Source organism: Gouania willdenowi, chromosome 18 (assembly GCF_900634775.1).
Source record: "Gouania willdenowi chromosome 18, fGouWil2.1, whole genome shotgun sequence".
Classification (NCBI taxonomy): domain Eukaryota; kingdom Metazoa; phylum Chordata; class Actinopteri; order Blenniiformes; family Gobiesocidae; genus Gouania; species Gouania willdenowi.
The window spans coordinates 17,163,663-17,176,851 of NC_041061.1; the positions used below are offsets into that span (position 1 = coordinate 17,163,663).

Here is a 13,189-nt window from a genome sequence, read left to right on the forward strand (position 1 = left end):
TTTTTAACTGTTAACTGAATACTGTGTGGGTGTCCTTTTAATTTGAAAATCCAATCCTATTGTAAGACTGCACCTCCCTCCATCCACACACCCCATCCTCCTTTTTTAATCTGCTACTCTTGTGCTCCTCCAACTACAGCTCTAAAGCCCTGCTGCCTCACTGGTTTATTGGTAACCATCAGTTTTTATGAGCTGATGGCAAAACTGTCTGCAGAACACATTTTTCACCATCCAACCTGATGGTTTCCAATCAGATTAACCCAGGAATAGGATTAGCCTGAAAGCAGATGGAGCAGTAGGAGAGACTTAAAGATAGACCCCTTATCACAGCCATTATTGTGAGTTTGTCACTTCACCTTAATGTTTCAAAGAGAAGCACGAACTATTGTGGCTTTTACCTTACACAACACAAGCATAAAGATTATCATTCTGAAGTGTGTCCTATTTAGTCTGAGCACAAAGAGGCATTAAAGACAAGCTGAAGAGGGATTAAAACTGAGCGGACACACACATGGAGTGAGCGTTTAGCTTAAGATGACGAAGGGCTCAAACAGAAACTCAGCACATCTCATTGTCGGAGGAAGAATGGTAGACAGCAGCAGGTAAGCTTATTTGTTTCATGATTGACTGTTGAGTAAGAAGAATATTTCATATTTAAAGATATAACCTGATATTACTGTGGAAATAACTGCTGTGAAGGTCACTGTGCTTAAAAGACTGAGTAAATTCTGCACCTTTTTTTTTTTACTGTAAAACTATTCAATAATCTATTTCAATGGGTAATGTGTAATGTATTTACCTTCAAAAACTAAATGAACACATCAATTTGAACTGTTAAGCTTGGAGATTCCACAACACCAACATGGAAGTTATTTTAACGCCTGAATTAATCTTTTTAAAGCAGTATTGGTATCCTAACACTAAAACAATCAGGGAACATTGACATAGTTAATCAGAAATACCCTTTCCAGGTCATATGTGATAGTTAATTTGTCATTGCTATTATCAAACAGGGGCTTTGGTCGTTACAATGGCCTTGTCTAATCAACACCAGAGGTTGTGAGAATCAGGGCTCTCTGATTGGCTGATTGGGAGCAGTAAGGTGGGATGTCACCGGTGGTTGACGAAACATCAGGGGATCTTCCCGTGAGGGATGTAGGACTGATGAGAGGAGGACTGATGCCATCCGCCCCAGGTTTGTGCGTACCTCTCTGTGTATGTTTAATTCCTCTAACCTAAAATCAGAAGGATAGATCTACGAAGGTCAGAGAGGAACCTAAACTTAAAAAAAATGTGTTAAGATGCTTTTTTCTGCTTTCTTGCGATACCGCCATCATGTTATGTATCTGTTTCCCAGACACTGTTCGTTATGTCAAATCGTGGAAAAAACATCACATCATGAAGTCTAAAGGTAAAACCCCTTCAGGTGACTTCCTCCCTTCCCAGTCTTGTGCCTTGATTGTGGAGCATTTTAGAGCTATGGTTGATCATTCTGTTCTCTTCAGCAGATCCTCAGCGGGTATTTCGTTTTCCCCGGGAACACTTGGAGGACTTGTGTCTGCGGCTGCAGGAGGAGAACAGCGTGCTAAAACAACACACACGTACACAGGAGAACAGGCTACGCAGGTACCACACACACACATTCATCTGGTTTGAGAACAGACTTTTAAAAAGGCCTTCTGCAGCTAAAATAACCTTTATGCCAAATGCGTCAACCTCAAGGCCCGGGGGCCAAATCAGGCCCTTGAGCGCATCCGATCCAGCCTGCAGGAGAAAATGAGGTAACACTTTACTTGAAGTTTTATACATAAGGCTGACATTACGCTCTGATTATCAGTGATTAGCGTGAATAATGTGTCATGAAGGCTGTCTTTAAGTGTTGTTTGGTAAATTATGACACCTATTGCTAAATTATGACAGCTTTGGAGCTATGTTGGCATTTTTTGGGTTAGGTGGAGGGATCTAGTCTGGCTCGGGTTAATGATAGATATGGTTAAGGTTAAGGTTCAGGGTTAGGGTTAGGGTTAGGGTAACAAACAACACTTAGTGACAGCTGCTAATGACAGGTGTCATGTCATAATAATGACAGTGTAATGTCAGCCTTATTAAAAAAATCGGGGCTTTCGCCTTTAATTGGCCATGTAATGTTAGTACATTAATGGAATTCGTCCTCTGCATTTAACCCATCCCTGAGGAGCAGTGAGCAGCCATTTTGCGGCGCCTGGGGAGCAGTTCGGGGTTAAGGGACTTGCTCAACATCCCACAGTGATGGCCCAGGTGAGGCTTGAACCGGCAACCCTTCGATTATAAAACCTCAAGTAAAGTTTTACCGAAAGCGAAAATGACAGAGAAAACATGAATCATTGTGTAAACTACTTCATTGTGAAAAAACTCATTTTCTAAAATCCTGCAATTTTTCTCAAATTATTCCACATAATCTGCCCAATATAAATAAAATTTGGTCAAATAATGAATAAATCAAGGGACATTTGAGTATCTGCCACTTATTGCTTTGATATTGTTGATGCTTTCTATACTTTATGTCTCATTTATAGCTGGAAGTGCAAACTTGGGCACATTATTGTTGAAATTGTTCGTTTTCCCTACTAAATCCTGTGGCCCACTTGTGATGGAACTGGTCCGTATTTGGCCCTTGAACTAAAATGAGTTGACACCCCTGCTCTCTGCCTTGCTCAGGATGTCCGCAAGGCTGCTGAGGATCCGCCAAGCTCCTCCTGGACCCAGTGGGATGAAGGACAGGGACATGGAGGACACCATACAGGAACTGGAAGCTCGAGTGGTGATGCTGGAGAGCCAGAAAGGAATGTTACAGAACAAACTCAGCCTGGCCAAGCAGCACATCATGGACCTGGGAATACGGACGCCACATCGACTCAGCAAAGGTGTGTGTGTGCGTGTGAAGCAGAGCGGTGTCGGATCATGAAAAGGCATTTGGAAACACGATGACCTTCTTATGTTATTAGGCAAATCTCTGGAAGTGGAGGGTGGAGCCAGGAGGGCGGCTCAGACGGCTCCTCCTCGCTACGGACACATGTTGGATGACACCAGAGCAGAGATGGAAAGGCTGTAAGTGTCTAGATTTAGGTTTGGAGTTAAACAAATTGAATTTATTTTGAAAAAAGCTTCTAATGAGTATCAAACTGGGCACTACCAGTCTATGGAGTGATTATCTATAGGTTGTTCACATTTAATGAGACTTTTCTTGATTTTTATTATCATTCAGCCAAATTAAATAATGGTCTTTCTCACAATGTAGACATTATGATCAATATACACAAACAAAGCCTTTTTTTGTATTTTGTTCATTGTTTCAAGCCAATATTCCCATTCTCTCTCAGTGGTAGATTTATGTCATCATTTCTCCGTCTTTACAAATAAAGGGAAAAGAACAGAACAATCATCTATGCTTGCTTCCCAAACTGTTTTAACAATCACCATTGATGAAATGGTCAAAAAATAAATAGATGTATACATGTAATGACATTTATGATGTACTCTTTTTTTATATCTCACATATAGCTTCTCTTACTGTTGAACGCATTCCAGTATTTTCATATTCTGGGTCGCCTCTAACTGTGCTCGATGAAGTCCTCCAACCTCCAATCGTCACTTCAATTTAAATCTAAATTATAACTTTTCATGAGAAACTAGTTTCTCTATCCCACCCATCTCTGATCTCACCACTATGTATGCTCCTATCCAGCAGGTCCAATATGGCTGAACAGGTGAGGATGGCTGAACTGGAGCTGACAACTCAGGCACTCAGAGACACGCTGAGGGAGAAGGAGAAGGAGATGGAGGGAACCGTAATAGAGATGAAGAAGCACCAGGCTGAAAGGCACAGGTGGCAAAATCTACTAATTTATTTCAACATCAGTGAAAACTCTATCCCTGCCATTGGTAATTTATCAATCTAGTGTTTTCCCTTTCCTTGTCAGAATCACCATTAGGGAAAACGTGGATCTGATCCGTTTAAAAAAACAGCTTTCAGACAAAAGTGCAGCCTTGAGAGTTTCTCAGGAGAAGTTCACTGACCTGCAAAAGGTGTGATTGGTTACAAATCTGCTAATCAGTTTTAAAAACTCTTTTTTTTTAACACAAACCCATTTCCTCTTTCTTCTATTCAGGCCTATGAGAGTCAGCTGGAAGAGGTACAGTAAATAAACCTTGGCTCAGGAACACTGCAGCAAAACCTAATTATTGTTTTAACAATAAAATGTTGGACTGTATCATGACTTAATTCCAGAGTCAGAGGTCGCTGAGAGAGAGCCAGGCAGCTCTGCTTGAAAAGGTGGAGGAGTTGACTGAACAACTAAAGCAGGAAAGACAGAGAAGTCTAGACTTGGGGGGACAGATTGGCACGACAGCACTGTCCCTACAGACTATGGATAAGGTAGAAATCCAGAAGACATTACCTTGAAGGACACTGGAAGGCTTTAGAATGCAGATGTTTTAAATTCAGGGAAATTAATAGGATGGTGCCTTTATTAAAGACTCTAGTTTGTTCTCTTTCAGCTCCAGGACAGAATGTCAGACCTGGAGGGGGAGAGAGACCTGATTAAAGACAACTATAATGCTCTGCTTGAACGGTAAGAAAATATCTAACTCATGTTCAATAAGGGCCAACCAAATGTCATTTTTAATCTTTGGAAGGTTAGACCAGACACAACGTACCACAATCATCACCATTTCCAGCAATACGTTTCACTTCCTATTAAAACGTTTAGTTGGAACATCAAGAAGTCAAGATTTTATTGATAGCGTCTTACCTCTAAGGTAGAATCAATGGCTGGTTTTAAAACAAAGAAGTACAGTATTTACCAATAGTTTTTGCTCTTAATGAAATCTCTTCTGTTCTGCCTTAGGACATTATCAGCCCAAAGCAGCCAAGAAAGACAGTTAGAGAAACATAGAGATGTGGAAAGCAAGAGGGAGGATGTGAGGACACAGATGGAAATCTGCAGACTGGAGGAAATGCTGCAGGCAGAGAGGGAGGAGAGAGCCAAAGTGGATGCAGAGAAGGAAAAGCTGGAACAAAAGTTGGAAAAACTAGAGGAGCATAAAACTCTAGAACGACGTAAGAACTAATGCAGCTTCAGTATCAGCAATCGCACTGGTAATTCTTGTTATTCAACTCGTCTGATCTTGTGTATAGAGTTTAATGGATGGGTGACGGATAAGGAACAGCAGCTGGAACAGGAAGTTCTCCAGTACAGAGAGCAGGTCTCTGTTCTACAGGACCGACTAGACTCTGTCACCAAGGTTAAACACATACAAACAGAATTATTTCCATTGTGTATCTCTCTCTTTCTGCGTATGTGTCACCTTCACTTTGTTTTCGTTTCTTCTCCTGCAGGAGTTTGACATGAGCGTGGAGGATCTCAGTGAAACTCTGCTGCAAATCAAGGTTTTTATATTCCTGTAACTTAGAGGATCAGTGAAATACCATAGGGCTGGGAGATGTGGAGCAAAATTCACATTTCGATATTTTTTCTCAAAATGGCGATATACGATATAAATCTTGATCATTTTAATTCAAGTCTTACCAGGAAGACAATTCAGGATTAAATTTGCAGATGCAAAATGCTACACATGCTAAAACAACATCATTGTGCTCTAAGTAAAAAAAAAAAAAAGAAATGGCTATATATCACATAACACATATAGATAGATAGATAGATAGATAGATAGATACTTTATTCATCTCCAAGAGAAATTCACAGTTCCAGCAGCTTACAGGTATGGGAACACAGGGGCATGCAGGGAAAGTACAATGTAGAAATTTAAAAATTTAAAAATTAAGAAAAAAATTTAAAACAGTCCAAAGAAAGTACTAAGGTAAAATATAATGGTATAATATCGAAATACAGTATAGTGTGTGCCAGTCCAGTTGAAGTGCAGTTGTGCAGATGACAGTGTGCAAGATACAGTAGATGTGTGTGTGTGATAAAGTGCGTGTGTGACAGAGTGTGCATGGTGTGATTAGCATATATCACAAAGATGGGCAACTAGTGACCCCAAAAGTAAATGTACAAAATGACAGCAAAAAATACAAAAAATTACTATAAAATACAAATTAACAGAGAAATACACAACACAGAACATCAGAAATACTTAATAGGACAACAACATACACAAAAGGAGAAAAAAAATGCATAATGGAACAACAAAAATACATAAAAGAACCAGAAAAAAACCCGTACAAATAAACGGAGAAATACACAGAAGAACAACAAAAATAAACAAAAAGGAAAAAAAAAAGCACAATAGGATAACAGAATACTTAAAAGAGCAAAAATGAACAAAAGGACAACAAAAGACACAAAAGGAGAAAAGATAAACAATGGGACAACAAAAATCCAAAACATAAAAAATTACCAAAAAATACAAAAAAGAACAACAATAATACACATGACTACAAAATACACAATGGGACTGGGATTTATTTATTAAGAAACAGCTGCGCAATATGTGCCCCATTTGGCTTTTTCTACTATAAGGGACAGCACGTGTGAGTGATATCTGTAGTGTGGCTTGTTTAGGGGCACACTCAGGAATCCATCTAACTGAGAATTTCATGCTTTTCTGAGAAGTAGCGAAAGCAGCAACACCTAAAACGAGTATTTTAATACAAAATAATCTATAAGATAAAAAATATATTGATATAGTCGATATTGTAAGTTTCTATATCGCCAAAATAGAAAAAACTTGATATATCTTGAATGTCGATATATTTCCCAGCCCTAAAATACTATATATAAAAGAAAAACAATGTCCCGTATGTTGTATTGTTCTTTCTTTACAGGCCTTTAGGATGCAGCAGGAGAGCATAGAGGGCCTACGGTTCCTTTCAGCTGAAGGACGGTTGGATGATCCAACTCGTGAGCTGGTAAACATACAGGCCTCACATGCTGAGATAGTTCTGGAGTTAAAGAAAACCAGAAACCTTCTACTAATGGAACACCAAATCACCAAAGACCTGCAGGTGCATACAGATTGAGTTTTAAATCTGTCTTTTCTCTTAGCCAAAGACTCACAGGTCAATGAATCGAACATCATTTACTCCAAAAAGAAAGTAGGATGATTGAAACTGCTCTTGAAAGTTTGTTTTCATCTCCACCCTAAATTGTTTCTAGATATTTTTGTGCATTGCAATGTGGGATGTGGAGTCATCGAAACGGATACATAAAAGTGGGATTTCATTCTTACCTTAATTTCTTGGATTTTTTTAGCCAGACAAGGAGCGCAGTGTGTCATTTGACACCATTTTTGGTCTAGTTTGTTCCCGGTATTCCCCATGATTTTAGAAGGATGTAAAGCACTTCTATGCATCCATCTTTGCAACTCTACATCCCACAATGCAATGCACAAAAATGTCTACAAATGGAGTTTTTACGGTCGAAACTTTCAAGCTCCAATTTTTACCTTTTTCCTGTCTTTGTGGAGTAAATGAGGTTGATTCATTCATCTGTGGTTCATAAACTATGTTTTTATGTAGTAGAAAAGTATCTGGGGGAGCAGTTTTAACAATTTCTTTGTTTTGAAGGACGAATTGTACACAATCAAGACCAAGGCGGAAAAGGAAAAACAGGAGAATCAGAAGAAGATAACAGACAAAGACAAGCTACTATCAAAAAGAGGGATGCAGATTAACACATTACAAGGTGAGATGCCGACAAGTTCATAGTTTCTGAAAAATGGAGAGAAAAATAGTATTGGGTCAACTGTTGCATTACCTCAGATTATTACAACTTTCAAACTCTCTGAACATCTGGTTTTCTGCTTTTATCAAAAGCCCAGCTAAAAGAGCTAGCATACAACCCCAGGAGCTACAAACGGACCATACCAACGCAGTACACTTGGCCAGCTGGAAATGAAGAAGTGGTGCAGCCCATTGAAGATGACATGTCCTTTTCTCAGCTGAGAGCTGGAGAGTCGCTGTTGGAGATTCACCTTAAGGTTAAATCCCTCAAGATGTTTTGAATCATTCCAAGCAGATTGTCTTGACTAATATTACTAATAATTGTTTTGTGCTCCAGTCTGCTGCATTCACCCCAACAGGACTTCATATCATGGGCAGAATCTGTTCAGGACACGACAGAGAAGAAAACATTGTGACCTTCTTTACCTACAGCTTGTTGGACTTTGAGGACCACTCTACTCCTTTGGTCTCAGGCAGCCAACCTAACTATGGGTTCACATCCCGCTATGCCCTAACAGCACGAGATCTGGGCAGGCTGGGAGGACAGGGGTCAAGGGTCAGAGTGGAGCTGCACCAGGCATTGGGAGGGGTCAGATTTGTAACCCATGGAAGTGGGCACATGATCCTAAGGAGTGCTATGGAGAGCAGGGGCGAGCGTATGGGGGGTCATGTTAACATCACAGGTGAGCAACAAGGCATCCATGAATAAGTAAAAAGAGAAAAAACGTGTTTGGTTTTGAAGAAAAACTCTCACTCATGCATGTTGTCTGTATTTTTGTCACCATTTTTTCATCCAAGGACCTGAGGGTGAAATTGTTGGTGTACTGGATTTTTGGGTGCGGCTTTTCCCTCCTGCAGAGCCTTTGAACACCATTTTGGGAAATGGTTCTCACCTAGGGACATCCAGGGGTCCTGTACAGATGTTGCTAGGCTGGGACAATAGTGGGAATGAGGTAAAACAGACCTGGTAAAATCCATTTTAGTTTGAATAAAACTATGTAACTAAATCAGCAGAATTGTAAAGAGGAGGCGATACAAGTCCCAATGTGGATGAAATGACTCTTACAATCAGTGGTTGTCTGTGGTCAGTGATCCAGGAGATGATTTCTTTTTTTTTGCAGAAGTTACATGATTATGGCGCAGGGATCCCAAACGAGTTGCTGATAATGTTGGAGCGCTGTGTGGGCCTGAACACACGCTGGCCTGGACTCTTTCCCGACGCCTACCTGACGTACCAGTTCCACGATTTACCTCCTCATGTCTCTCAAACCGTCCAGTGCTCTGCTGACCCCGTGTTCAATGACGCCACCAGCTACCCACTGGCAGTCACAACTGATGTGCTGCACTATCTCAGGTTATCTAGATTCAAACTTTCTGCAATTGGTTTTATTTAATTACAAACTGACAATGGATTTCTACTTTTACTCAGGTCAAGAAGTTTGTGGGTGTATGTCTATGATGACAGTGATGACCAGGTACCACAGACTTATCTGGCCAAGACTCCCATCCCACTGCGAGCTCTTGCTACAGGCAAAGAAATCAGAGGTAGATCAGCTTTAATTCTCTTGAGATTCATACGTCTGGACTAAAAAACAGAGTTAAAAGTAGTTCCTTTACACTGTGAGCAGTTTGGATCTGTTTCTCTTCTGTTAGGTGATTATGTCCTGAGAGATGCTGCTGGTGGACCTCGAGGCATGGTCCGAGTCATGATCAAATGGAAGTACCCATTTCAGCCAGTTGGCAACTTAATGGGACAAGTAGACGAGCAGGATGGAGCGTTGGAAGGCTTGGAAAGAGAAGTGAGAAGGGTGGAAGATGGCAAATCTTCATCAAGGCCTATAGCCAAGCCAAGATTAAAGGTAATGATATGTCTGATATTACCACACACCTGTGTGAGAAGCTACTCCAATCAGAATTTCAAAGGAAATGTCATTTCAAAGCTGAATACCAGTTTTATGGCTTTCCCCCAGATGCAGCAACCTGAGCCCAAAGAAATCAAAACTGTTCAGAGAGGGACAAACGATTGGGTACGGTTTCACACTTGTTCGATTTGTGAAAGAGGGATTTTTTAAACATCACATTTTTGTCCACTTGCAGGCTCTTCCTTCTCCTGTAAAACAGAAGAGCTTCCAAGACTCACGATCGAAGGGTACCACCTATGTGAAACCACGGGAACCTCATCCATCTACAGAGAGGAAGAGATTAACCAAGAGGTCTCCTAAAAGTGAAAAGGTGAAAACACCTGAGCCAAGAATGAGCACCAAGTAAGCTGGAAACAATTTTTCTTAATCATAATAATTATCAACTCCCATTCCCTTTGGCAAAGTTACTATTGTTAAAAAAAAAGTATGGCGTAGTATGTATATTTAAAAACAGAATCACTTCTGTTTCAGATCTTTAGAGGGACAGTCCCCCACGACACCATCGAGAAGAAGCTCAGCCAGTGACGACAGAAGTCAGGTGTGGCACGTTTGCTTTTTGTAATTATTGAAATGTTTCATAGACTTCAAAAAGAGGATTTAAAGGTTTCCAAAAGGTGAAACAGTAGTAAGCATCATTGCCTCGCAGCTAGAATGTTGTGGGTTTGTGGCCCAGGTGAGATTTCAGTGGCAGGAGAATCTGTTTGGATTGTTTTAATAGACTAAACCCACATTAACAAAAATGTAATTGAATATTATTCATAAACGAAAGAAACAATGAAATAGTTCAGATCTTTCTCTATTTATGCCGCTCACAGTCAAGAAATCTTTCTGTTCAGGCCTGGCAGTGGATTGTGAAGTTATTACCACCTCCTCTAATGTGGCTCACCACTAAACAGTTGCTTTCAATCTCAATGTTGAGGTTAAACCCAAATATGACAACTTGATCGAAAAATGACTTAGGACCAGCCTTATCTGCATTTTATTTTATGAATACTGACATTTTGACACCTAATCAAATGTAGTTCAAGTCTCCTCCTCTAAACCTACTCTGATGGACTGATACTGTCTTGGGTGGGATAATCCTCATCTTATATTTCTTCTCTGTTTTTTAGGATGTTTTCTCCCTGGAAAATGTGTCAACAATTGAAGATTTGGAAGAAGACATAGACGGTAACTTGGTTTAGATATACAATATGTTAATAAGAATAAAAAGGATGAATTAGGTTGAAAACAAAACCACTTGGGCGATGTATGACACAAAGTATTGTTTCTCTTGAGCAGTAGATGACAGTGAAGCATCCAAATTCTCAGATTCTAGTTCCTCTCAAGATGATGTCGTCATAATTTCTCCGATACGAAAACCAAAGAAGGTATGGGGAACAAATTTTGAATATTAAGAAGATGCGTGAATAAAAAAGCATGATGATGAATAATGAATTGGAATTCCCACTGATCCAATCTGTGTTTCAGGGAGAAAAACTAATAGTGGAAATCCTGTCCCTCACATTTGAACCCAATTCACACGTGGCAATGAATGAGTCGGTGCAGCAAGTCTTTGTGGAGTACCGGCTGTTGGGAGTCCCCATGGAGACCACAGAGACACCCATGTCGCTGCGTAAGCCTATGGAAGGGGAGGAGATCCACTACAACTTCACAAGAGGTGATGGTTGGGTTTAATCATTTTCTAATATAATAATTACCAGTGATGTGCCGTGAGCACTAGTGTTGGGTAGGCAGGGCGTTGCAAATCAAGACCACCAAAGATATCAATTTTATATCAAAATATAAAATTCATAATAAGAGAGAAAAAACCCAACAAGATCCACATGAACAAGCATTTAGCCATCTAACAAAATCAATGTCGTAAAACACCATTAAAGAAACATAAACAATTATTCAATAGCAGCCTCCATACTCTCCCAACAAAATGTTTCTATTGGAAACACAGAAACACAGAGAAAATAACAACAACAACAACTTGGAACAGCCTCAGTGAGGCGCATCCACAAAGCTAATTCTTCCATTCACTGTGGAAAATACAAATAATTTTCTGACCTTTCCTTTGCTGAAGGTCTGGTAGCTCAGGTGTTGGTCTCCCATCTTTTAAAAGCTGTCGTTTTTCCTCAAAAGTAAGTCTCTTTATCGTCTCTCGCGCTGTCATCCTGACTGTAGTGTTATTTTGCTTCGAGATAGAAGATGTAGCAGCAGCGGCCACGCTGTATCAATTCACTAATGCACTGTGAACTTACATATAGCATTTAGCATAGCACGGTTACGTCCAAAGGCAGCGTAGAGAGTGTATTTTTACATAAATGGTTTTCATCTTGGGGAACTGACTGCACATGCACAAACACATAAAAACATGCTATGGGAACAAAGGCAGAGCAGCAATGTGCTTTTGGAAGAGGGTGTGGCCTCCTCCTTCTTTACTTGTCGTACAAGTAAATAGCGATGTTTAGTCATTTAGGCTATGAAAAGCACAAAATACTGACACTTTCAAACTTATAGGTAATGTCGGCGATCGGAAATGAAAAAAAAAATAATTTATAATCATATTATAATTAAAACAAATAATATCAATTCACCCTTGGGTAGGCACTGCCTACCTTGCCTACCTTGACTGCACGTCACTGACAATTACCCTATGACAGCTTTTCAATATTCTCTTCTCCTGCAGTGATATATGTGGATGGTTCCCACTCAGCTCCACTCAGACAGTATCTTTACACCATGCTGGAGGGGGCGGACCCTAATCAGGGCAGGTAGGTTTTTCCATTTAATGTTTGCTGTGTGTTTGTATTTCCAATCCTAAACGGCAACAGAAAGAAATCATGGGTTTGTGTGTATCATGGCAGGTTAAAGTTCACTGTGGTCAGTGAGCCAATGGATGATGACGATGAATGTGTGGATGTCGGGCATGCTTTCCTCAACCTTAAGGAGTTGCTGCTCTCAGGAAATGATGTCATCAAACAACAGATTGACAGTAGGTGTATTTGTAAAAAAAAAAACAAAAAAACGGATTAAGACTGAACAACTCAAATCACATACCCACGCAAACACAGACATGGTGATAAAGTCTACATAGGTAAACAACATTTTAACAAAAAAATTGCTTTTTTTTCCCCAGTTTTGAGTTTGGATGAGGGCCGGGAAGTGATTGGAAATCTAAAAGTATCTCTGGAAGCAGCAAAAGCTCTGTCAGGAATTTACCAGGAATTTCATCAGGAAGAGAGCACTGAGGAAAAAGATGAGACGGAGGAGGAAGAAGAAGAGGAAGACGAAGAGGATGAAAGCGAGGAGGAGGTGTCAAGGGAAGAGAAGAACAAAGATCCGATGCAAGTGATAGATTATGACAGTGATGTATTTTAACTGTGAGAATTTCACACTGTTTTAGTTACCAATTGATGCAGTTCCTTTTGTTGTCCGTAGCGTCATCGGCATTTCCTTATGAATATGAATTGTTTTTCTCTGAAATGTCTTCTTTTTTCTTTTTTTTAAAAAAACCAAATAAATAAATAAATGTAATTTTAGGGATGGCATGTGT

The 13,189-nt window shown here is 40.0% G+C and overlaps 1 protein-coding gene across 6 annotated transcripts; it reads left to right on the forward strand.

The window, feature by feature from the left end:
• The first annotated feature begins 89 nt into the window (after window positions 1-89).
• rpgrip1 (RPGR interacting protein 1) lies at window positions 90-13,170 on the forward strand. 6 transcript variants are annotated; one of them, XM_028474603.1, is made up of 31 exons: window positions 90-602; window positions 1,014-1,195; window positions 1,358-1,411; window positions 1,506-1,626; window positions 2,698-2,903; window positions 2,985-3,087; window positions 3,725-3,865; window positions 3,960-4,065; window positions 4,149-4,172; window positions 4,268-4,414; window positions 4,537-4,610; window positions 4,887-5,098; window positions 5,177-5,283; window positions 5,378-5,428; window positions 6,827-7,006; window positions 7,568-7,685; window positions 7,817-7,980; window positions 8,061-8,406; window positions 8,522-8,676; window positions 8,845-9,077; window positions 9,153-9,268; window positions 9,377-9,582; window positions 9,694-9,750; window positions 9,821-9,987; window positions 10,117-10,183; window positions 10,758-10,815; window positions 10,927-11,015; window positions 11,116-11,305; window positions 12,323-12,407; window positions 12,501-12,628; window positions 12,773-13,170. In XM_028474603.1, exons 2-31 carry the CDS (start codon window positions 1,108-1,110, stop codon window positions 13,012-13,014), a joined length of 4,035 nt encoding a protein of 1,344 aa, XP_028330404.1. In that variant the 5' UTR covers window positions 90-602; window positions 1,014-1,107; the 3' UTR covers window positions 13,015-13,170. The 6 variants fall into 6 exon arrangements, with proteins under 6 accessions (XP_028330404.1, XP_028330402.1, XP_028330406.1 ...); XM_028474601.1 differs by having other exon boundaries at window positions 90-1,195; XM_028474605.1 differs by having other exon boundaries at window positions 90-1,195; window positions 3,728-3,865.
• Window positions 13,171-13,189: the final 19 nt, after the last annotated feature.

Coding starts and splice junctions, on each gene's coding strand:
- rpgrip1 (XM_028474601.1), top strand. CDS start 1,108: ATGTCACCGGTGGTTGACGAAACATCAGGGGATCTTCCCGTGAGGGAT. Junction 9,583..9,693: donor TAGCCAAGCCAAGATTAAAG/GTAATGATATGT, acceptor GCTTTCCCCCAG/ATGCAGCAACCTGAGCCCAA. Junction 12,408..12,500: donor GCGGACCCTAATCAGGGCAG/GTAGGTTTTTCC, acceptor GTATCATGGCAG/GTTAAAGTTCACTGTGGTCA.